The 27,156-nt window shown below is 35.8% G+C and overlaps 1 protein-coding gene across 1 annotated transcript; it reads right to left on the reverse strand.

The window, feature by feature from the left end:
• Positions 1-5,124: 5,124 nt before the first annotated feature.
• Positions 5,125-26,803, reverse strand: LOC138696389 (uncharacterized). The gene is made up of 6 exons (XM_069821326.1): positions 26,744-26,803; positions 22,908-22,972; positions 20,909-20,944; positions 17,431-17,578; positions 6,319-6,383; positions 5,125-5,247 (listed from the first exon to the last, which is right to left on the reverse strand). The coding sequence occupies exons 1-6, from the start codon at positions 26,787-26,789 to the stop codon at positions 5,125-5,127; spliced, it is 483 nt and encodes a 160-aa protein (XP_069677427.1). The 5' UTR covers positions 26,790-26,803.
• Positions 26,804-27,156: the final 353 nt, after the last annotated feature.

The raw sequence follows: 27,156 nt of genomic DNA on the forward strand, positions 1-27,156 counted from the left end.
TCTGTCTCAAAATACTTTAAATTTAAGTCTAGTTGCCAAAGTGTAGAATAAAGTTGTTTTCTAGTAACGGAACTGCATAATTTGTCCATTTTGTATGCGAAATTTTGTCAATTTCTTCTTCTTCCTCTTCTTCTTCTTCTTCTTTGTCTTCTTCTCTCTCTTGGCGCTAAAACTCAATGTGAACCTTGGCCTCTTCCACGATTTTACGCCAGTTGTCTCGATCCTGCGAAATTGCTTTTCAATTTCTATATTCCATCTTGTCCCGCGCCGTGGCGTCGCGGCATCCCGCCTAGGACTCGCGTTACGGAACGCGCGCTGGTTCGAGTCCTCGTGGGAGAAGAAATTTTCTCATGAAATTTCGGCCAGTGTATGGGACCGGTGCTCACCCAGCATCGTGATGCACTTGGGGATCTACGATAGGTAGCGAAATCCAGTTGCGAATGATATATGATATGATATGATGTGATATGATATGATATGATATGATATGATATGATATGATATGATATGATATGATATGATTTTTTTTACAGTCTGCATGCTCCATTACTGTGGAGTAATACTACAGCATTGGTTTAACTTAAACTATGTTCATATAATTACTTTATATTGTTCTAAGAGTTTCTTTATAGACAATATAGATGGTATGATATGATATGATATGATATGATATGATATGATATGATATGATATGATATGATATATGATATAAATCATAAACTGTAATATACTATACCATGATATAACTTAATACTTGTATAATTTAAAATTATATATTACTAAGTGTATTATAACTTATAGGGGAACTTCATTTAAGTTAACCAAAACCATACTCCTTTCTCTTAAATTTTCTAATGAGGACATTAACAAAATTGTCTAATGTTATTGAGAGATTCATTATCCATTTTACACAATCACTTGTATAATAGTATGTATTTTTTTTTCACTTCATCTCATTACTCTTCAATGTCTTTTCATCTCATGTTTCTTCGAACTCAAATTGTACTTTATTTTAAAATTTATCATTGTTCCGTATTCTCTCCGCAATCATATTGTATTTTTCATTTATCCTCTGCTTTGTATTCTGGATCCTACTGGTTAGCCGTAGATTTCGGCCAGATGTCCGAAATAGTGGAAATTATTGTTTGTTGAAATATCAAATAGATACTCCTCTTAATCAGTTGGAGTGTTTTATGCCAAATTAAACACTTTGCTAATCCACTGCTCTCTACCAAAAAGAACTCATCCTCCCATGATACATTAAAAGCATTGGGAGTAGCGGGCCGCTTTGGTGTATGAGCGGAAGCTCCGTCTTCAAAGTTCGCCATCATACTGCAGAGTCACCACTGCACCGAAACTGAATGACGTACAGTATGCATACGTCACAGCGCTCAGAAGAACAGCTCTTTAAAGCACACAGCGCTCATTTCTCAGAATCACGTAATGTGCCCAGCCCTGCTCTATTGGCAGCCATTAACTTCTGCTTTATTTCATATGAAATATCATTAGAGTAAGTAACTCTTGATCCCAGGTATTTAAACTCATCCACTCTCTCGAAGTCATATCTGCCTATTGTTATTTAGGACGGCATATTCTTGAGGTTTGCCTTTCCACAAGCCATGCATTTTTGTCGATTCCTTAGTCTCCCGTATTTTCTTAACAAAAGTTGGCAACCTTACTTATAAGTTCTCCACTTCAAGTTTAACTCCAAGTATACATATGCCCAGAAATGCTGATATAGCTGACAAGAAATGTGAGAATATATAAATGAAACGTTCAAAATATTTCTTCCAGCATAAATTCTAGATTTGACTGAATTGAACCCGGATATCCTTAGTGGGAAGCACACGTTCTGACCTTTCGGTTAATGGTGTGCATACGTTAATTGAAAAAAAAAAAAGGTTAAATGATTTTTCTAAAATAGCAACGTTTCTCTTCTAAAAATATTTCAGTTGACATTACGTAAATTTTACCTGATTGCATTGCCTTGATTGCTTGTATCAATTAATTGATAGTATTTGTAAAACAAATAATTACTCTGCTAAATTGTATTAATTAAACTAATTGGTCACGTTCCAGTAGAAGTTACTGAACTGAAAAGCGTGTGTAAAGTGAAATTGATGAAACCTTGGATGAATGTTATCAGAAAGCTCTTTAGGTTAATGACTAAAAATAAATCATTTATATCCTAAATGTGTACAAATCTGTTTAAATGTATGTACTTTGGATTGTGCAAAATGGATGTTTCAAATTGGTTTTCATTTCTGCTCGCACGACACAGAATTTATTGTATGTTATTGATACTAAGTAGCTTGTAACTAAAGGCAACACTTTAAGACGATACGCTAGCAACAATTGAAAGTTGATGAAAAAGCTCATACTTGAAAGTTTATCATCTTCATCACATAGTCTCTTTGGCAGCGTTTTAATCCATAAATTTAGTGAACCTTACTGAGATCATAATAGAAATTTATTTTGATGTTATTATGTTCTAATTTTCTTAAATTACGATGTAAAATTAACACTTGTATAGTGCATTGAAATAATTTATCGCAAGATAGTATTGCATTTTTTTAAATAAATTTACCGTATACGAGAATCATATAAATTTCTTCAGTATTGGTAAACATAATATTTTCTAAACATCTATATATTTGAAATGGTAATGGAAATTACGGGAAAACGTGTCAACGGATTTTAATGACAGACCCCTCATTTTGAAGCTTGGCATCCAAGGATTTTCAGAAAAACAGTAACTTTCAGTGAAGCATTACTTTTCCTACATAATTTTCTTATTTTCCAAAATCCATCTTTCGTCAGTTTTGAGAACTAATTGCATTCAGAATAAAACAAAACACACACTACAATAAACAATAGGGTATTACACGAAGGCCATGACCTGTAGAATTGCTGACATATTTAGAGCTCAAATTCAATTGGTTATTAAAAACATCAAGGCTTATTAAAAATAATTCACAGGTCTGATTCTGCGGTGTGTAATTTTCTGTGTACAGCTGTGTATTGGATATTAAAATCTACAAAACTTGAGGTGGTTTGATGACATTATTACCATTAGAAATGAAATATTATTATAGTTAATGCCATGATGTGACTATTTTTCATTAATATACATATTAATGCTATACTGATGATATGAAGGTGAAACGTTTTGGGTTTATACAAGTAGATGTAGAGCATATCTTAAATTAGATCTGCATTTGTATACTTTACAGAGTGGCGGCTATATATATATATATATACTGTACATATAAAACTACAAAACTTACCTAAGATAATAATATTGTTATTAAAAATCAAATATTTTCATAGTTATTAATCAAGTGGTTTTGAATCTTTCTCATTTATTTAATGGCGGTGTGGTGTAGATATTTATATGCGTCATTCTCTTCAGTATTGGCTCGAGAGAGCGCAAAAATTACAGTTCCTAAGGAAAGACCAAAAGGTATTACTTACTGATAAAATAAGAGGCCTACAAAATGTTGTAGTCTCCCGATCATTTCAGCAAGATCTCTTAGCAGGATAAAATGATTTTACCCTCTACATTTCAAGCTCTACATGCAGCAGCTATACCAAGATGCTGTGTCTATTGTTCGAAAGCACAGCAAACCTGACATTTTTTTTAACTTTCACCTACAATCCACAATGACCTGAAATAGCTATTGCTTTACTCCTACATGAAAAATCCCAGGGCTATAGCCCTGGAAAAATCCACTGATCGTCCTGACATTGTTACTTGCGTTTTCGCGTTGAAACTCAAAAACTGAAGGTGGATAGGTTCAAGAAAAAATATTTGGCATAAAAAACCATTCAGATGGAGTATATTTCATTATTATGGAAGCAAATAACGTTCAAAATGTCTGGTATTCTTCATTGAAAATAAATCTGAAAAATTTTTATTTGAACGTCTAATGAAATTAGTTTGCAGCATTTGCTGCACAGGCCACTAGTCCGCTATATTTTCCACCAACAAAAATGAAACCAACAGTAAACTAAAATCAATAATAACGTAAGAACATCACTACCACTTTCTCCTCTAGACGTATTGACATCATAGCGTATTCCCAGACTACCAAGAAAGGATATATAATTGATCCTGCCATAAGGATTGAAACGGGGAGTAGCCAGCCGGAGGATGTCAACATTTATTTGCCAACAGTTGATTACTTCAAAGCAAAATACCAGCTTGAAGACATTGAGGTGATTGGTCTTCTTATTGGAGCTCGTGGTGTGATTCCCAAGTTCTTTGAAAGCTTCAGGAAGACTTTTGAACTACCACAGACACTTACTGCTGACATCATAACTTCAGTTTTGAAACGCTCTTGCCAAATTCTGAGTCATCATATTCACTCTGTTTAATTTTTTTTATTCACTTTATATTCATATATGTTTATTTTAATTTTCTTTCTATAAAATTTATGTAAACATTTGATATTGTACAATTCATGTAGGAGAGTATACTGAGTCCTTCTGGGCTACCTCCAATGGGAGGCAGTTATTATCTTATCTCTAGCTACTGCAAGAAGCAAAATAATATTATCACTTTCTGTTATTTTCTTTAGGTCATACAGATATTTCATCTGAAAGATAAAAAATTTAATAGTGATATTTCGTTAATAATTTTGATTATAAATATGCGCTATTGTTCCATTAAAACGTAAAATTTCGCGCTGAAAATATATTTTTTTAAATTATTAATATGTTCACAAATTTGAACATTTAACTAATAATACTATATTGTGTGTCAAGTAGAAGATCTACAACGCAGGAAAATATACAGTGTGTTTCAAAAGTGATAATAAAAATTTTAGGGATGAAAAGTAAAAACGAAGAGATGTAGGAAAGTTCTGGTAAGCATGTATCCCTAAAATAAACAGTTTACGAGGTAATGCCGTTTTGTATTGGTTGGAGCCCGCTGAATACTAAGTACTAATTCCAACAAAAGCAATGACAATATCATTTAATTTGCTAATCATGAGAATAATAAAATTAATAAATTTGACTTCAGCAGCACAAAAATGTGATTAAACATATACAAAAAAAGCTTTTTTGTTTGCATAATATTAAAGTTTGTAGATAAGCAATGAACAAGTTAACGGAAGAATTTTACAGCAGGTGCTCAAACTGCTGATCAGGCACTTGCATGCGTTTGTTCGCAAAGACGCCACAAATGCGCTCAAGCAATCCTGGGTCATTCTTTATTTGCTGGAAGGCATCTGCAATCCGATGCTGCAATTTTTCAGGTGTGGTGATGTCTGTTATGTTAGTATTTTTCGTCAAAAGATAGAATCCGGTCTACTCACACCAACACTTCCATTTCAACATCATATTAAGATCGAAAAGAACTAGCTCTGCGTTACCTGAATGTATACATCTTGATTACACAACTTTTAACACTGTATCACTTCGGAATATGTATGGTAAGTCTTTCCTGTGTTAAATTTCAACGTACCTCGTTTACATTTTTCGACCCATTTATGGGTCATCCTCAGAACTGGTCGTTGTTGGTCTTGGCGCCACTTGTTCTGTTTCCTGTGAGGGTGTGTTCCTGTGGTATAGTGTAGAGTCAAAGAGTGTGTGTGTTTTGAAGTTGAGTTGTGTGTTGAGAATATCGTTGGGGTGTGTTTTCGTGTGTCTGTATATTTCATATTGTTCTAGTGTGTTTAGTTTCTGGCTTTTTGGTTGGATGTGTAGTATTTCCATGTCTGTGTTGATGTCTCTGTGGGTGTGGTTAGCATTTGTGACGTGTTCTGCATATGTGGAGGTGTTTTGTAATTTTGTTATGGCTGTGATGTGTTCTTTGTAACGTGTTTGAAACGATCTGCCTGTCTGTCCTATGTAGAAGTTGTTGCTGGTGTTACATTTGAGTTTGTATACGCCTGTGTGGTTGTATTTGTTTGTTTGTGTTGTTTGTGTGTTGAGATGTTTTTGTAAAGTGTTATTTGTTCTGTATGCGATGTTGTAATTTAATTTCTTGAATGAGGTTGGAATCTTGTGTGTGTTTTTGTTTTGGTATGTTAGTGTGATGTATATTTTGTGTTCTTGTGTTTGTGTTGTATTCTTATGTTTTTGTGATTATGTTTTGTCTTACGTATTATGTTGTCTATTATGTTAGGGTAGTATCCGTTTTCTTGTGTTATGTATTTGATTGTGTTTAGCTCTTCGTTGTAATCTTGTTGGTTCGAAGTCTTAGCATACATATTCCGAACTGAATGTAGATAAAATGATAGGCCTACATGTTAACTTTTTAAGAGTGAAGAAAATACGTTTTGAAACGAAGCTACTCATCTTATCACTTACTTTCTTCAGCATTGCCTGCAGACACTTCAAAATCAGATAATTCTGCATGCATCTGCCACCTCCGGCTGCAAATAAATGGGAGAAAAATGAAGTGTAAGTCAGATTTCATATTGCACTGGTTGTTAGTAAAGTGTGTAAGGAAATAGTATTTTTTTTCCTTACATCGCTCAAGCTGTCTTATTATTTCAGCAGTGACAAACTTAACTCGAGGCTTGGGTTCGAATATGTCTTGGGTGATTATAAAAAAGTTCCGACGCTGTTATTTCCGGCGTGACTCCTCCTCTTTGCTTACGTCTTAGGAAGTGAAGGCTCTATAAAGTCTAGGTAGGTAATATCGTTCGGCATTTTTGTTCTTACATTGCCGAGCTACCAGACGAGGAATCTATTTGCCACACCGTTAAACATTATCATGTCGTAGCTCCTATGATAATACGTCAAACGCAATCTAATTAAGCAAACGTCTTCGTGTGCTTTCTGCGAACGCCAACGAAAGAGCTAAAATGGCGGGCGATTATATTAAGTATTTATCGAGCCTTAAGAAATGAATCAGCGAATCACAAGACGCACACGTTTAAATGTAGCCGACCTGCAACGCGATTGACTGCCGGAAATTAGAGCGACGGGACTATAACTGGTTATGTTTGTTTTTTAAAGCCTTTCTAATTTTTATTTATTTATTTATTTATTTATTTATTTATTTTTTACATTGGGGAATTTAATTGAAGTGAATGTTATTATTGTTATTTTTTATTTTTTTATTGGGTTATTTTACGATGCTGTATCAACATCTAGGTTATTTAGCGTCTGAATGAAATGAAGGTGATAATGCCGGTGAAATGAGTCCGGGGTCCAGCACCGAAAGTTACCCAGCAAGTGCTCATATTGGGTTGAGGGAAAACTCCGGAAAAAACCTCAACCAGATAACTTGTCCCGACCGGGATTCAAACCCGGGCCACCTGGTTTCGCGGCCAGACGCGCTGACCGTTACTCCACAGGTGTAGACTTTGTCAGTTTTTATAGCGATTATCGATATTCAGTGCTGGTTTGTATCGCAATGCCAAAGTGTACAAATACAGAATATCTTCTTGATATGCTGTATTAATTTACGGAGAAATAAGGCGTAGTTCTCGTTCAGCTGAACGGTTTTATACAGCGCGATATCTGGGGATGAGCGTTCCAAATACAGAGACATTTTTTGCAGTCTGTCAGCGTTTCCGTGATACGGGCAGTATAATACCAGGTTGTCGTAATCGTGGGCGACAACGCTCTGATGAAATTACCAACAAAGAGGAAGACATCTTAAATTTTCTTGAAGAAACCCTGGAAGCAGCAGTCGCGACATCGCTGAAGAAGTTCATGAAGTGTTATTGAATGTCATGAATTCACCTACAGAATAGAAGGCGTGAGAAATTAGGTACTTCTTTAATTTGGCCCTAAATAATTTTATGTTTTGAGTTTCATTTTTTATATCGATAGGGAGGCTATTAAAAATTTTTACTGCCATATAACGCACTCCTTTTTGATAGCACGATAGACTTTCCGATGGAGTATGAAAGTCATTTTTTGACGTGTATTTATGCTATGAACTGTTGAATTAGTTACAAAATTTTCACGATTACATACGAGGAAGATTATTAATGAAAAGATATACTGACAAGCCATGGGCATTATTTGTAGTTTTTTGAAAATAGTCCTACACGATTCCCTAGATTTGGCACCTACTATTATTCTAATTACTCTTTTCTGTAATAGGAATATACTGTTAGTATCTGTGGAATTTCCCCAGAATATTATTCCAAAACTCATTACCGAGTGGAAGTATGCAAAGTATATTGTTTTTAAGGTATTGATATTTACTATCTTTTGCATAGATCTAATAGCAAAACAAGCTGAATTTAGTTTGGGGGTAATTTCTTTAATATGATTTTTCCAATTTAACACATTATCGATTTTTAAGCCAAGAAATTTGGTTGTTGTTGTTGTTGATAGACAGATAGACAGACAGACAGACAGACAGATATACGACGAAAGAGCGAATGAATAAATAAATAAATGAAGAAATGCAATAATTATTAAATAAGTATCTGTTTCACCTATAAAGTTCAAATTGAATATGAAAGCATATGTTAACTGTCTGAATCTATATTATTATGATGTACCGACGTATATATGATATTTCCGTGTAGATATTCTGCGTCATCATATGATGAAAGATGAGTGGAACGGAGAAAAATTCTCTCCGGCACCGGGATTTGAACCCGGGTTTTCAGCTCTACGTGTTGACGCTCTATCCACTAAGCCACACAGGATTCCCATCCTGATGTCGGATTGAATCCTCTCAGTTTATCTTTCATTGTATGAATCTATGATTAAAATTTGAAAAATAATGCTTAAAAATGTGGATGTTGAAAATTTGAGCCCTAACCCCCTCAATATACCTTCGTCGGGGAAAACTGCCCGGGCATTCGAAGCGTGTATAAAGGACCAGTTGAGAAGATGCCGTTGTCATCGCTACGTTGTTCAATCTTTCCATGAAATTTCTTTCTACACGGCTTGTTTTCACACAATGACAGCAGACTGTCGCAGTGAATTTAAAAGCTTTTATAAATGTATTAAGGAGAATCATGTCTAGTAAATTCAGTCAAAAGACTACCACAACTGATCCAAAAAAAGCTGATTATTAGGAGCTGGTGAAAAACTGAAGAAGATAGTCTGCCAACAAAGAACAAAAATTCCGGAGCATGGAGAAGCTTTTTAACGCAGAACTAGATCTGAGGCTGCATAGTAACTGAAAGGCATGAGTATTGTACATTACAAATATTTACTAGTTCTTTATTCTTAGTTACATTTCCTACAGGCAGATTACAAATGGAATTAATTCTTGGATCGCTAGTAAAAGGCGGTGATACAGCAGAAGAAGTACGAGATGTCGCAAGTGCATCTAAGACCTTCTGAACGTCTCATAAACATTGTATGTATACAGGATCCCAGAGATTGGTTGGTTCGTTGGATGATGACGGTTGTAGCCCAAACATACTTCTGATGAAGCTGATAGCGTTGTCTTTAAGGGGGGACAAACATCTTGAAGTAATTTTAAGTACTGAACAATTTGATGAAATTCAGTTTTTTTTTTTCACAGCACTATAAATTTGTTACCCTGAAATTTTGTATGCTCAATATACACTACTTTCTCAGTTGTATAGTATTTTCAAATTTACTGAAACTATTATCGTTATGGATTATTACAAATGCAAAATGGCACCCGTAACTTTTGTTTATTCACACGGTTTCCCTGACAACTCAGAGTTTAGAAGATGCAGATTAGTTCCTAATGGCGGGTACTTGACTGTTCGTCATTCAGCCATTTCAAGAGAAAAATAAAATGAGCAACCGCAGTTATCACATCAACTGGAAAGTAAGAAAAGTGAAGAAAATCATTGGCATGGATTAATACCGACCAGCCCAACTAAACAGATGTTAAGTGAAGATCGGAATTCGAACTGGGACAAAATATACGCGACAGGTGATGGACAGTCTGCTCAATCAGCAATTGTGGTGGAAAGTAACTATCGTAACAAGATCATGGACCAGGTACGTGTAGACGACAGAGAATTAGCTGAATTGCAGATAGTGCTGGAGGAAGCGAGACAGAACAAAGGAAAGCTGAGATCAAGAATTCTGAAGAAGACATATGCGAAGGCAATGAAGGTTAATGACACGAGTAAAAATACAAGTGATTTGGGAAGTGATTCAACCAGATTAGTGGGGAGGAAGGTCAGTGCAGAGAAGGGAAGTGAAAGTGTTTCTGTGGGTGCAAGAGCTGAAATGATGAGAAGTGAAGTGAAGAAAAAGAATGACCAGTTTGCTTCAAAAGACGACATTCGACTAATAGTGAACAGTTTTTTAGAGGTAATAAAATAAGTAAGGAGTATGGGCGTGGAGGCTAGCTAGGATGGCGTAGTATAATATGTAGAAAATTAGTAAGGTCGGAAAATGAAAGGTACGCATGAAACAGACATAATAACGAGCATATTGGACAATGGTGTAATAAGTTTTAGTATCAAGTATTGTTAGAAACAGTGTGTGTTCGATACAGTCTAGTAAAATAGGTAAGGAGTATGGGGGTGGAACCTAGCTAGGATGGCGAAGTATAATATGTAGAAAATTAGTGAGATCGGAAAGTGAAAAGTACACATGAAACAGACATAATAACGAGCATATAGGACAATGGTGTAATAAGTTTTAGTATCAAGTATTGTTAGAAACAGTGTATGTTCGATATAGTCTAGTAAAATAGGTAAGGAGTATGGGGGTGGAACCTAGCTAGGATGGCGAAGTATAATATGTAGAAAATTAGTGAGATCGGAAAGTGAAAAGTACACATGAAACAGACATAATAACTAGCATATTGGACAATGGTGTAATAAGTTTTAGTATCAAGTATTGTTAGAAACAGTGTGTGTTCGATATAGTGTAGTAAAATAGGTAAGGAGTATGGGGGGTGGAACCTAGCTAGGATGGCGAAGTATAATATGTAGAAAATTAGTGAGATCGGAAAGTGAAAGGTTCACATGAAACAGATATAATAACGAGCATAGTGGACAATGGTGTAATAAGTTTTAGTATCAAGTATTGTTAGAAACAGTGTGTGTTCGATATAGTCTAGTAAAATAGGTAAGGAGTATGGGGGTGGAACCTAGCTAGGATGGCGTAGTATAATATGTAGAAAAATAGTGAGGTCGGAAAGTGAAAGGTACGCATGAAACAGACATAATAACGAGCATATTGGACAATGGTGTCATAAGTTTTAGTATCAAGTATTAGTAGAAACAGTGTGTGTTCGATATAGTCTAATACAATAGGTAAGGAGTATGGGGGTGGAGGCTAGCTAGGATGGCGAAGTATAATATGTAGAAAATTAGTGAGATCGGAAAGTGAAAGGTACGCATGAAACAGACATAATAACGAGCATATTGGACAATGGTGTAATAGGTTTTAGTATCAAGTATTAGTAGAAACAGTGTGTGTTCGATATAGTCTAATACAATAGGTAAGGAGTATGGGGGTGGAGGCTAGCTAGGATGGCGAAGTATAATATGTAGAAAATTAGTGAGGTCGGAAAGTGAAAGGTACGCATGAAACAGACATAATAACGAGCATATTGGACAATGGTGTAATTAGTTTTAGTATCAAGTATTATTAGAAACAGTGTATGTTCGATATAGTCTAGTAAAATAGGTAAGGAGTATGGGCGTGGAGGCTAGCTAGGATGGCGAAGTATAATATGTAGAAAATTAGTGAGGTCGGAAAGTGAAAGGTACGCATGAAACAGACATAATAACGAGCATATTGGACAATGGTGTAATAAGTTTTAGTATCAAGTATTATTAGAAACAGTGTGTGTTCGATATAGTCTAGTAAAATAGGTAAGGAGTATGGGCGTGGAGGCTAGCTAGGATGGCGAAGTATAATATGTAGAAAATTAGTGAGGTCTGAAAATGAAAGGTACGCATGAAACAGACATAATAACGAGCGTATTGGACAATGGTGTAATAAGATTTAGTATCAAGTATTATTAGAAACAGTGTGTGTTCGATATAGTCTAGTAAAATAGGTAAGGAGTATGGGCGTGGAGGCTAGCTAGGATGGCGTAGTATAATATGTAGAAAATTAGTGAGGTCTGAAAATGAAAGGTACACATGAAACAGACATAATAACGAGCGTATTGGACAATGGTGTAATAAGATTTAGTATCAAGTATTATTAGAAACAGTGTGTGTTCGATATAGTCTAGTAAAATAGGTAAGGAGTATGGGCGTGGAGGCTAGCTAGGATGGCGAAGTATAATATATAGAAAATTAGTGAGGTCTGAAAATGAAAGGTACGCATGAAACAGACATAATAACGAGCGTATTGGACAATGGTGTAATAAGATTTAGTATCAAGTATTATTAGAAACAGTGTGTGTTCGATATAGTCCAGTAAAATAGGTAAGGAGTATGGGCGTGGAGGCTAGCTAGGATGGCGAAGTATAATATATAGAAAATTAGTGAGGTCTGAAAATGAAAGGTACGCATGAAACAGACATAATAACGAGCGTATTGGACAATGGTGTAATAAGATTTAGTATCAAGTATTAGTAGAAACAGTGTGTGTTCGATATAGTCTAGTAAAATAGGTAAGGAGTATGGGCGTGGAGCTAGCTAGGATGGCGAAGTATAATATATAGAAAATTAGTGAGGTCTGAAAATGAAAGGTACACAAGAAACAGACATAATAACGAGCATATTGGACAATGGTGTAATAAGATTTAGTATCAAGTATTGTTGGAAACAGTGTGTGTTCGATACAGTCTAAGTGATCTGAAAATCAAGAACAGAGTGTTAAAAGTGTCAATTCTGAATGAACTAGTGAAGTGTAATAGGAAGTTAAGTATAACGATAGAGATAATTGAAAATAGGTGAGGAGTCTGGCGGAGGAGGCTAGCTAGGATAGCAAGTATAATATGTAGAAAATTAGTGAGATCTGAAAAAGGAATTGCACACAACAAACAAACATAATAATGAACTTATTGGTCAATGGGGTAGTATGTTTTAGTAACAAGTATTATCAGAAACAGTGTGTGTACGATACAAGTGTACTGAAAATCAGGAATAGAGTCGTAAAAGTGGCAATTTAGAATGATCTAAATCAAGTTGTTAGGTTTTTTTTAAAGATGGAAATAATTGATCAATTTAAAGAGCGTCTATATAAGGTACAGGGACATCATTTTATTTTTACTTGCATTTTTATTGTACCTACATTTCTGAATGTACTTCACTCTCACCCCTTCACTAATGTCCTTGTTCCCGTCAGAGACACAAACTTACGGCCGCTGTTGCATTCGAAGTCTTCAAGCAGTGAAGTAAACACTGCAGTGTATAGTGTGTTTCATAAATATGATTGCGTTTTCTATAGAAGAAAGAACCTATATTAATAATATCGTACTAAAAATTATATTCAAGAAACGATAAATTCAATTTCAGAGAATATGCTTCAAAATGTTTTTAATAATATGCGTACTGAATTGAAGCCTGCATTGTAATGAACGGCAACCATTTTCAGCAACTTGTTTAAAAATTCGGATTAGCTTTTTTTGAATTGAGGTGGCTAGAAGCAAAGGAATGCTAGTGAAATTTGTAATAACATGAGTTAAGTGCATCCAGTGTAAGCAAAAGTATCTAAAATTTTAGTGGCAAAGAGATATTTTAATCGCATCACACTTTAAAATTTAAATAAAAATTTCACCAATTTTACGAAAGCTTAAATATTTAAACCCCATTTTCTCAAAAGTAACCTAAGTGCACTTACAGCCCTTTACTTACGACCCCCTCAATTTAAATGCACTCTCTATATTGTATGCTAACATCAATAATTAATATGCTAAATAAAGTAGACATTACATAACGAACATAGCCGCCTGAAAAGTTGAGTTTTTGAAAAAAAAAATGTTACTACTCTACTGTATTTTGATAAATTCCGTAAAAGTGATGATCAAACTGAAGATCGTAATATCGTATTTCCCTACAACATAAATGGATACACTACTTTTCTCTCCTCCTATACCTAGTAAAATGATTTGTTTACATATTGCAGTAGTAACATCAAACTCCTGTAATGGAAGGGGGCAACAGTGTTTCCGAGTATAGCCAGGTTAATGTTAAAAATGTTGGTAAAAATAAAGTGATGTCCCTGTATATCTGTAATGAACGTAATTGTGGCACCGGATACAAAAATTGTGAAGTCCACATTACATGGATGTAAATGTTGGCAATCAAATACAATACAATACATTCAGCCATTTAACTGGGAGGTAACATTGTTGTTAAAAATATAATAGTTGTAAAAAATCTATTTTTAATGAAGCTAAATTAGATTTAAAAAAATGTTTGTTTCAAGATCGTTCCATTAAATGTCCATTATCCCGAGATGAATCTCTGCCTCTAGTCACAGTCTACATTCTGAACAGAACCAGCCGCTGCACACCCCAACGCTGTCTGTACTCGTTCAAAACCAAGAACAGAGTCGATCGATTTCTCCTCAACTTAGGAAGTCTTATTGTCAGCTGAAGACCTCTTCAAGCATCCACAATTCAAGATAATCGCTTTATGAACGTGGTCATGATACCAGACGACCCGGAGAACCGTCGCAAACATTATTAACGAAGCTCTGTTTGAAGTTGAGGTGGAGACCTTAATACAGCTCGCTGATCAAGTGCTATTTCCACCAATAACAGGGCTGTCCTGCCATCTTCTCCTGCCTGGCAGTACACCCAGAGAGGCCTGCTACTACTAACCCAGGAACATTACAAATAAATCCTTTCTCTGACGAAATGTCAGCACCTTCGCAGTTCAATAATTTTAGTGTTTTGTGATATTTTTTTATGTTATGAAATTTTATCATTAAACAATCTTATGTTATATGTTGTTTTAGTAAAAATTTTCGCTCCAGCATTGAGATCGAACCCAGCTCTTCAGCTCTATGCACTGAATGCTCTTACCAACGGAGCTATGCCGGGGACCGTCTACAGTACCGGCTCGGACTCTTCTTTATTCCCCTTTGGCCTTATTCCATGTTTGTGTGACATTTTGTCACAGTACGTCACAACACAGGAGGCCAATTGTGCAGAGAGATCAGATGAAGTGTGGACAGGAGCGACGGGGTTTTCACTGTGCATTGCTGACGCTATCGCGTTGGGGAACGGATAGTGTAGAGTTGCGGTGATACAACCATACGGGCTATTCCATATGAAATCGATCAGTAAAAAACCTCGCATTTTTTTGATACTCTAATTTTTTCCCTATTTATACAAGGTGCTGAGGAGAGTGCATTTTCAAAAGTATATTATCGAAAGTCAAACGGTTTTCGTACTATTGAGCGACAAATTTAGCGTATTTTATAAAAACAAGCCTCTTTCAGCGCTCAGAACTCTGGAACCATTTACTGCAGAACATTGAACGGGAGCTCATTTTGAAGCTGACATTTAGTAGGTTATGTTAAGAAGTAATCCTTATTTTTATTGTATACAGAGAGACAGATAATCTGATTTTACTTACTTTTAGGCTTTCTGCCAATTTGTAAAAATGTAAAAAATATTTAGAAAACCCTTGCATTATTTAGAGGGACTTCGGCATTGTTTGCTTAGTGGCTCGGCAATAAGTTTCGAGGGTATTAAATAAATTATTTTCACACGCCTAGACTTAAACGGTGTAGTACCGCACGCACTGGCCGAGAGCTGAAGATAAACGAGCATTGGGCGTCATTGTACTCCTGTGTTTATGAAAACTTGTGATAAAGCTAGCCCAGCTATGCGCTACTAGACGAAACATCACGTGTTAGTCTCCTGGCCTTGCTTGTCTCGGCTAGCTCCCGTCTCACAGTCAGCTGGTTAGTTCACGCGCGTACTATTTATTTTCTTTATTTGATATTTTCAATACTTTCTTATCAACGTGCCACCAGTAAAAAATGTGTGTTTATTTGTACTTTCAATGCGGAATCTAACCATATATTTTAAAATTATTTTTTCGTGGGCAAAGGCGTCTTAATGAAGAAAAATCTAAATTTCTCCACTTCCATAAAATGTAAGAAAAACTGTTTACATGTCAATATAAACTTTAATTTCTCAGCATCAAAATAAACCATGATTTTGATCATTGGGTGAAAGGGTTTCGGAGCCACAACAGTTTAAAGTTGCTAATTTTATGAAAATACGATAAATTTAAATATTTTTAATTTAAACACTATGAAGTTCTGATGCCTCAAACTTTGCACAAAGCATTGTATCACAGTTCTCTACGTACAAAAAAAATCATTGTATTTAAAAATTGTGAGGTCAATTTTCTCTATATTTCGGTCGATTTGAGATGGAACAGCCCATACAAGTTCCCGTAACAATGACTAAAGCATGCACCTGTTGGTTCTGGCTCGTATCAAGTTTAGTGAATCATTCTCCAAGTGCCCGGCGAATGACACGGTAGATATTGAACGGTGTTTTCTTGTGCATTTAAAGTGAACGTGTGAATAAGTGCAGACTGTATAATAGCTAATCAAATGTTTTAAACTGTAGGTATACATTTATGATTCATATGTGTTAACCCAATCTGCCAGCTAAGTACAAAGGCGGTTTGAAACACGATTCTCGGATGTAAAAATTCCATCACGTACAGCAATCCATAATCTTTGTAATGAATTTCAGGCAACGGGAAGTGTTTAGCCTAGGAAACAATACAGACAGAGTAGGGTTGTCACAGAAGAAACGTTACATGACATTGGTCATCGATTGGGAAGGTCTCCTAGAATAGTAGGTAATAATAATAATAATAATAATAATAATAATAATAATAATAATAATAATAATAATAATAATAATAATGTTTTATTTTCGCTGGCAGAGTTAAGGCCATAAGGCCTTCTCTTCCACTCAACCAGCCTTAATCAATACAATACATAAATTTAAATTACAAATATTTACACTACACTTAAAAGGTTCTCCAGCAATATTCTTCACTAAATATTTATTTAAATTTAGATAAATCTATAAGGTAAAGTAGTAACTTAATTTATGAGCTAATTTAATTTAATGAATTATAATTAATTTAATATTTGAAATAGCTAGTAAAATGATGAAAATTAATTTAATATAAGCTTACTAGGACTATGTTACAGGGAGAATATATATATATATATATATATATTTCTATTTCTATAATGAGAATATTAATGTAATTGCCATTAGAGGATTTGTAAATCTATTTAGAGAAATTAATGATGATAATAAGAATGGACTGATGTTAGTTTCATTATAAATAACAAATATTAATCAGCAATTAATCTGTTAAGTAAGAATTTATGTAATTTTGACCTAAATGAAGTTATTGTCCAACAACCCCTTATATCACTCGGAAGCGAGTTCCAATTTCTAGCAACTGAAACTGTATAGGTACATTATGCAGCGAGCCTATAATGGTAGTAATTAAGACGCGAGTATGTTTATGAAACGAGCGCAAGCGAGTTTCACACGACTTTTTATGCTCGACCATATTTCTAACTTGAAAGACATTGCTGGGTACTCACGTGGTGTGTCCATGCAGTCGTCAAATTCTTCTTTTGCAGTCCTGATTTCCAGTTCATTTTTCTTCTGTTCCTCCAAGTACGGTATGATGCGCAGGAACTCCTTCAGTGCAGACTTTTTGTCGAAATCTCGGTTCCTGTTATTCTTTAACTAAAACATAAACACACATTAGAACAGCGGTCATCAAAACACTGCACGCTCGGGCTACCGTCTCTTACCCGCGGACAAGACATAGCCCTGGCGTGCAATCGTCGGGTATGCTGTCTCTCTATCCCTTGTGCACGACGGAGCAGAGTGCCTTACCCTCCGTGCACTCTACCCATTTCAGAGAGTGCTGACGACCACTGCATTAGAACATTGTGTAAGAGTGATAGCAGAGGGAAAGGTATCCCCTTCACATGCCGTGAAGGTACATGGGGAGGATAGAGTTTTCGTGACCTCGACACTAGAATGAGATTGTGTGGTCGGCACCATGCTCCGACCGTCTTATACCCACGGAAAAGACCCTGCACTCAATTTGGAAAGCGGCTGACTGGATCTTGGGGCCGTTCTGGGAGTTCGAAAACGAGAAAATCCCGTCACCACACGGGATTGCTCTCAGGACCTTCCAGTTGCTCTACCAACTGCTCTACGTGGTCGCCCAATCATGTACGTTGAACTAAATAGATTCCATTATTCCTAAACCATAATCTACTTTCAACTAGTATTATTATGTATATGAAGGATACAATGAAGTTTTGTAGTGAATAATGTGTTGAAAGAGTGTATCGAACAATGAAATAATTACTTTTAATTTAGAACCAAGGGAATCTCTTAGAGACATTTAAACCTCTTCCCTTACTATATATTCTACCAGTTTTGTGATAAAAAAAAGTCATATTGTTTTTTTTATTTCCGTAAAGAGGTCATTTAATACTGCAGAATCACTGTACATCACTAATTTTCTTACATACCTAAAAAATCACTATGAAATAGACATACATTCATACCTGAATTATTATCCCGAGTTATCTCGTGCACCTTGATTCCAGCTCTGGTAGTTGTCCCACTTTGATTTTCTCCTGAACTATTTACCAACTTATGTTTTTTATGGATTAATTTATGAGGTACAATACCAGTGCTGTTATCAAGGCGTTAAATGTTGCTTGTCGTGTGATAGACTCGAAAGCAGGGTATTACGCACAGTGGCACATTGCATTCCGGACAGTAGTATCTGCTCTCCTATACGAGAGCGTTTTGGGAAGAATGGTGTAGCAGTCATTGAATATTTGTACCAGTACATCTGTTCTTCAGGTTTGTGAATAATGTTCTGCAGTATCACTATGCCCAAAAGTACACGTATTTCAGAGTCTGTAGTAGGCCGCCACGAATTATTTTCAGCATTCTGGATCACTTATTAGCATGCCGAATCGTCTCCTCGAATATAATGTTGATGAGGTCATTATCAAAGAATAATTTAAAAAAATTGAGAATTATCGTTATCAGAAACAATGTTAAAATTTCAGGGAATGGGGACCTCGGAGGTGCAGAAGAAATGGTGCCAGATGTCTTCTATTCAAACCACTGTCGAAAAGACGCGACATCAACTGATCTTAATTTGTTTGTTGGTCTATAACTTCGTCTTCTGATACCGATGTTTCATTTCCTAATCGTCTACAGGAATATATTCCTGATCAAAAGTTTCGGAATCACTAACTTGATCCGTCTTTACACAAAACGGCACAAAAACACTAAACACAAGCAGAAACCGCCAAAACTAACTAGCATCTACTCACTACTGTGTGTGAATGCTATATGAGCATAGAATTCCACTCGCAAGGAAGAAGTACAAAAAACACCACCACATATAGCAATATCGCTAACTTCTGTAGCCATCTAGTGGGGAAAAGGTTCATGAAAGAATGAAAACGTACAGTATATATTCGGGATATAATCCTTAGAAGCAAAAATGGGACTCAGACGAGTTAACTCGGGTTAATAAATTTTGACACAAGTTAGCAACCCGAGTTAACTCGGGATAATCAGGGAAGTGGTTAAGATAATTTAAAATTTTGACCATACTCCTTTATTCATTTATAAAGCAGCTCTTTTCTATAAAAACAATAGCGAAATGTTTGAATTAAATAAAGATGATTAGATATTATTTTATACATATTATGCAAGGGAAAGAAATTAAATATTTATTGATAACTACAGGATATCTTATTATTCAAAGACTCCCGTTGTTTCTGTCAGGTTGTAAATAAATTACCATTTGACATATTGCAAATTTGTAGTATGAAGAAGTTTAAGATGGTGTTAAAGGACTTTGTTTTCACAATGCTTTATTCACTCCAAGAATTTTATTGATTGACCTGTCCATCTATACATTGTATAGCAACTGACAATAGTAAATGGTATAATATGATACCTATAATTATTTGTTACGATAAAATATTATATTTCTATGACTTAAAGTAACACAAAGATGATTGTATAATTAACTAGTGGCTTGTGCAGCAAATGCTGCAAACTAAGTTCATTAGACGTTCAAATAAACATTTTTCAGATTTATTTTCAATGAAGAGTACCAGACATTCGGAAAGTTATTTGCTTCCATAACAATGAAAGATACTCTCTCTCTCGAGCCAATACTGAAGAGAACCACGCATATAAATATCTACACCACACCGCCATTAAATATATGAAAAAGACCCAACCCCACTTGATTAATAACTATGAAAATATTTGGTTTTTAATAATATTATTGTCTTACGTAAGTTTTATAGCTTTCAGTAACATATACTATATATACTATATAGCCGCCACTCAGTAAAATATAGAAATCAAAATCTAATTTAAGTTAATTCTCTACATCTACTTATATAACCCCAAAACATTTCACTTTCATATCATCAATTAATATGTATAATTAATAAAAAATAGTCACATCACGGCATTAACTACAATAATATTTCATTTCTAATAGTAATGATGTCATCAAACCACCTCAAGTTTTGTAGTTTTTAATATCCAATACACAGCTGTACCCAGAAAATTACACACCACAGAATCGAACCTGTAAATTATTTTTAGTAAGTTAAGTTTTTAATAACCAACTTAATTTGAGCTCTAAATATGTCAGCATTCTTGCAGATCATGGCCTTCGTGTAATATAGTTTACTGTAGTGTGTGTTTTGTTTTATTCTGAAATGCAACACGCCGACTTGATGCTCGCTTCGCTTCTCCTCAATGCAATTAGCTAGTTCTCAAAACTGACGACAGATGGATTTTGAAAAATAGGAAAATTATGTAGGAAAATTGATATTTCACTGAAAACTACTATTTTTCCGAAAAACTTTGGGTTCCAAGCTTCAAAATGAGGGGCCATTTATTAAAATCCGTTCAGCCGTTTTCCCGTAATTTCCATTACCAGTTCAAATTATATATATATATATATATTACTTGTGGTACATTATATGAAATACACTGATTACTCACCATTCTTCTCTTGTCCATAATGCACTGCACGAAACACTGCAATGGAACATGTCATTCAGGTTTTGAGCAACTGTTGAGCAAAGTAATATTTTTTTAACTATTCAAAATCATGTGATGTTGAAGGTCCTTTAAAATGCAATACATATAAATCAAATGTTGTGATATTTAAATATAGGACTAAGTATAACACTGCATAACGAATACTCCTAATAGGGGCATACCTTCTCTCAATTATCATACAGGCTTTTATTCTATAACAGTAGACAAACTTTTTGTGCTCACTGTCCACCAGTCAATTGAGAAAACTATGAACACGAGAAACAAATTTTGCTCTCCAGTGTGCTATAAGATGATGCTTCACTTGTAGTTTGATCTAATATTTTGCACTTTTTTACACAAAAGTAAGGCAAGATGAAACAGTATAAATATAGTCCCCCAACAGTTTTTTGTTTATGTAATTCCAGATTAATTCGTAGGAACTCATATCGCTTAATAAATATTTTAGAGATCTGATTTTGCAGTCCCAATAAGATTGAATTTCGGAACGAACTTGGAAACTACAGAATTTCTTGTTGTTACCACGCATTTCAGATTAGAGCAGACAGCTTCTATAACGTCGTGGCTTTACAAAAGAAAACGATATAAATGATTTTGATATTGGGTAATTTGAAAATTTGTAGTTAATTAATATGGTGATTATTTTTGTATCTAGTTAATTCTTAAGTATTTAATGACATATGCTCTTTTGTATCGTACCTACCTTACTCTTTTTTTTTTCTTGGAAATACTTTAGTTTGTTCAGGAGGTCAGGAGGTCGAACTACATGTTGGGATCCCTATGGAATATATCAGGTAAATTCCTTAGAAAGAATCCAGTATAGGGCAGCTAAATTTGTTAAAGGTAAAAGAGAAGATGGAAACGATACGATAAAAGAACTTAAATGGGGAAACATTGGAAAACAGACGTAGGAAAACTAGAATAACATCATTGTATAGAGCACATCTAGGTCAGAAAGCATGGGTAGACATAACGGCTCGGTTAGAAAAGCCAACGTACTATGGTAGGAACGATCATGATTTTAAAATCAAATGTAGGAAACAGAAAACGGATGTAGGTAAATTCTCATTTTTAAATAGATCTATGATTGATTGGAATGACCTACCTGCAGCGGTCTTTGAGGGCTGTCCTTCCTTAAGGAGATTCAAGAATAACTTAAAAAGTTGTGTATAAAGTGCAAATTAAAATTAAGATGACATTTAACATTTAATTTTTAAGGTGACATGTATTTATTTAGCCTGACGAGTTCCTATCAGTGATAATTTATAGTGTTAGTGAAATGTGTCCTAAAGTGTCAGTGAAATGCGTCGTAGTGCCACTACAGTGAGTGAGATGAGAGTAAAGTGAAAGACTATTGAAACTTATGTAGGCCCTATACATATGTAGGTTGTTTTGTAAAATTAGGTATTTTATGTTTTATTATTAATTGTAATTATTGTGTAAAATTGTATTGTGTATTCTTATTGTATTGTGTATATAATTGTATTGTGTATTGTACAATTTTATTGTGTATTGTTTATCATTTTATTGTGTATTGTTTATATTGTGTATATCACTGCCACCGGGTGCTTGCCAACTTGCAGTGTAAATAAGTACATACAGGATATTGTCCTGTAGAAACTTTTTTTGGGACTGTGGTAATTAAATGATAGTCGATTGGTGAGGTTCTTGCTATTCGTATCCACTGTATACAGGTAATATCATATTTCGTATTGTCTATTTTCACTTCAGTTCTACTATTGCTGAACTAAAACAATCCCACAACTCTAACGTCTTCCAACAACGTAAATAGGCGAGAGCGTAAAGTGTTGTCTATAAATCTGAAATCCTACCTAGAAGTTGATTTCACTCTGAAATTGTCATCCTACCTGAATATGTACTCGCTTTAATAATACTTTATTTTCAAAATATATCACATAGTGAATGCATTGATGACACCTACCCGATGCGATTCGATGGATGGATCTGGCAATGTCATGTAATTATCCACAAAGTAGGTCCAAGTTTCTGAAATGGAAGATAATAAATTTCATGGTAGTAACTAGAAAAGAAACACAAGTCAAAATTCTATAAAGTTATGGCTATCCTAACAATACTCTGTGATAGTAAAAGCTGCGTATTAAGACAAAAAACCATATCCAAAATGCATACTGCCAGATGATGCAATTTTAGCTATTCCTGAAATTTTCTTTCTCTTTTGGACCTACTTATTTTATAGTTGTGCAGTCATAAGTACAGACTATTTTTTTCGTAATATCTGTATTTCTGCAGTACCTATTTGAGACTTTTCCGTCGTTGGATATGAAATAATTCTTCTCGAGTTCTCAGCCAGGTGAGTTGGATAGTTGCTTCCAAGCTTTTAATGACTAGCTTTGACATATTCTTCAGGGATTGAAGGGCCGTGGGCCATTTCTAGCCAGTATATACAGGGTGTTTCAGAGATGGTGTTACAAACTTTCAGGGATGATGGCGAAGGGCACATGTATCAATTTGAGATAAGGAACCCTGGTCCGGAAATGACCGAGTTGAAAGTTACAAGCAAAAATAGTTCTGTGGAAATGAAAAATTGTATTCCTCTGTACACCTTATTTGTGTGTATTTATCTCTACATCTTACACATACTGTATTCATCTGACGTTGTTTACGTTGTCTACTTACAGTATTTCATTCAGTACGCTGTCTGAGGGGTGGGGACAGGAAACTACACTAAAGCAATGCAGATAGCGTAATGTGTAACGGACATGGTCGGTCCTGATATGCACGTCTGTAGACAGCAGTGTATGTGTACAAGTTGCAGTGTCCAGTCGATCAGTTCTAGTGAAATGGAGGAGTACACGAGAGCAGAATAAGCAGACCTGATTTCCGAATACGGATGAGCCAATGGGAACAGTAGACAAGCTCACAGATTGTATCGTTAAGTACCCACGTAGGATACATCCAGCCCATGTCATTTTTCAACGACTGTTCCGAAAGTTAAGGGAAGGAGGGCACGTGGTGCCAAATTACAATTCCATTTCCACACAACTATTTTTGCTTATAACTTTCGACTCAGTCATTTCTGGACCAGTGTTCCTTATTTCAAATTGATACATGTGCCCTTCGCCATCATCCCTGAAAGTTTGTAACACCACCTCGGAAACGCCCTGCATATAAACCGCCCAGAAAGATCCAGAAAAGCCACCGGCGTGGCTCAGTTGGTTAAGGGCTTGCCTACCGGTCTGAAGTTGCGTTCGGGCGCGGTTTCGATCCCCGCTTGGGCTGATTACCTGGTTGGCTTTTTTCCGAGGTTTTCCCCAACCGTAATGTGAATGCAAGGTAATCTATGGCGAATCCTCGGCCTCATCTCGCCAAACATCATCTCGCTATCATCAGGCACTTTATTTTTAAGAGAATGTTTTCTTTGTTGGTCCTGTATTTATAATTTATAATGGATGTTCTGCTAATTGCTGGTAATTCGATTTTTTGTCCAATCCCATCGACGCTAAATAACCTAGTAGTTGATACAGCGTCGTTAAATAACCAACTGAAATAAAAAATAAATAAGATCCAGAACTCGCTGAGACCAGTTAACGACGACCTTGGTCTTAGTACACCTGGTGTCTACAAAATACCTTGCAACTGTGGGAAATGCTACATCGGGCAGACGGAACGTACCATTATGGAACGCTGCAAGGAACATCAACGCAGAATAAGACTACATTAACCCAATAAGTCTAGAATAACGCAACACAGCCTGAAAACGGGCCACAAGATAGATTTCGACGCCACCACCGTCTTGGACAAGACATCGGGTTATTGGAACCTGGTCGTCAAGGAAACCATCGAAATCCAGCGGGATGGCAATAATTTCAACAGAGTCGGGGCCTACAGCTGAGTACAGCATGGAAACCTGCCATCAATACGCTTCGACCACTAGCATACGGCAGGCAGTTGGAACTAAGAACTAGCTCCTGATTGGTCCGCAGCGGGAAGCCTTACTGACAGCCTATATACCGGCTAGGCATGGTTCCACAGCACGAAAATGAGATCTGCTGCCACTCATTATCGCCTACACCTCCACCTCGACGGAATGATCTCTCCTACCCGCATCTTTATACATTCCCCCACCATGGATGAATATATAATAGGATGCGAACCTTACTGAGTTTCCCGTAACACATACTAGAGGCGCTGTTGTAGAAATTGACCTTGCTGCCGCCTGTTGGGAGGAGGGGCGTTATTACATCTAGCAGCGCACCAAGTAGCGAAAAGAGTAACTAATTACTCCCTGCATTTAGCAGCGCACCTGGTGACGAAAATGTTAAACTATGCAGAAAGTATTCCCTCCCATCCTCATCGATATTCAAAACTAACCCAATTTAAAATAAAACATGTACATTTTTGCAAATTAAGCTTTCAGGAATAACTCCCTGTAAAGTTAATTTGAATAATTTCGAGGCAAAAATTGTTCCGGGGCCGGGCATCGAACCCGGGACCTTTGGTTAAACGTACCAACGCTCTCCCACTGAGCTACCCGGGAACTTTACCAGACACCGATCCAATTTTTCCTCTATATCCACAGACCTCAAAGTGGGCTGACAACCGTCAAGCAACCAACATTTGAGTGCACACTAACTCTGTGTGACTTTAAATTGCGGTTTTCTGTTACGTACAGTAACGTGTATTATGCAAATTAAGCTTTCAGGAATAATTCCCTGTAAAGTTAATTTGAATAATTTCGAGGATCGGTGTCGGGTAGAGTTCCCGGGTAGCTCAGTGGGAGAGCGTTAGTACGTTTAACCAAAGGTCCCGGGTTCGATGCCCGGCCCCGGAACAATTTTTCCCTCGAAATTATTCATGTACATTTTTATTCCTCACAGCATCTTCTACTGAAAATTCTTACCGGAGCCAACAGGAAGATAAAAGAGACGATCTATTTTACACTACCCAATTAAAATATAACCAGACAGACACAAAAAAATAAAGCAAAAGGTTGGATAATTTGGATTGTATTGTTTGGGTACAGCGCAATGGAAAAGTCTGCAAGAACTACTTACAGTCGACCTGGTTGGCAAGTTGGTATAGCGCTGGCCTTCTATTCCCAAGGTTGCGGGTTCGATCCCGGGCCAGGTCGATGGCATTTAAGTGTGCTTAAATGCGACAGGCTCATGTCAGTAGATTTACTGGCATGTAAAAGAACTCCTGCGGGACAAAATTCCGGCACACCGGCGACGCTGATATAACCTCTGCAGTTGCGAGCGTCATTAAATAAAACATAACATTAACAACACTACTTACATAGTTCAATTTATTATATTACTATTACTTTACGATAAATTCAACAACACTAATTTTACAACGTCCATAAACATCACTGTTTATACACACACGTAGTATCACTTTACGTTCACTTATTAACAAGTTTCTTTCTGCCATCTTGTCTCCCCGAGCAATATCTCGAATGGATATATAGAGAACTCTGGGTAATGTACCCAATACGTAGTTCTAATGTTCACCACCTACGACGTTGGGCGCTGATCATCTTATTTCAGCCCCCTGCCGCCAGATGGTGCTGACCGCAGTTTCGCATCCTATTATATATTTATCCATGCCCCCACTTTCACAGCAATTTTCGACCCTTATTTTCGATGTGAAATTTGCGTCGCCACACAATTTTTTTTCCTTTACGATGTGTAGGACTCGTCTGGGAGCCAAGAATGTAAATACATTTGCACCTTAACCTGGTAACGCTATAATAAAGAAATATTTTGAAAATAACAACATGCGAATAATGCTTACCCATTGAAATGTTGTATTTCTCTTGGCAGTAATTAACATTTTCCATCCCAATTGTCTTCGGAATCTGTGGAAGAAATCATTACTGACGCTAAAATTGGCTTTAAATCCTGAGGGATCATACGCGTTAAATTAGCCTTATGAAAACTCTTAATGATAAATTTATATGGCAAAACAGTAGTTTGCTGACTTCATCGCGTTATTTTTTCTACATACATATTTTCTGAGTATTTTGTATGTACCAATTTTTGCGGTTGATTGGATAACAGTTTTAGATATAGTTGTTTTGATACCGATATAATAAAGTTTAATTTTATGTAATAGTAATAATAATAATAATAATAATAATAATAATAATAATAATAATAATAATAATAATAATAATAATAATAATAATAATAATAATAATATATTAT

This window comes from Periplaneta americana, chromosome 1, assembly GCF_040183065.1.
Source record: "Periplaneta americana isolate PAMFEO1 chromosome 1, P.americana_PAMFEO1_priV1, whole genome shotgun sequence".
In the NCBI taxonomy this organism is placed as follows: domain Eukaryota; kingdom Metazoa; phylum Arthropoda; class Insecta; order Blattodea; family Blattidae; genus Periplaneta; species Periplaneta americana.

Coding starts and splice junctions, on each gene's coding strand:
- LOC138696389 (XM_069821326.1), bottom strand. CDS start 26,789: ATGGAAAATGTTAATTACTGCCAAGAGAAATACAACATTTCAATGG. Junction 20,945..22,907: donor CATCCATCGAATCGCATCGG/GTAGGTGTCATC, acceptor GTTCCATTGCAG/TGTTTCGTGCAGTGCATTAT. Junction 6,384..17,430: donor CGACTGCATGGACACACCAC/GTGAGTACCCAG, acceptor ATTTATTTGCAG/CCGGAGGTGGCAGATGCATG.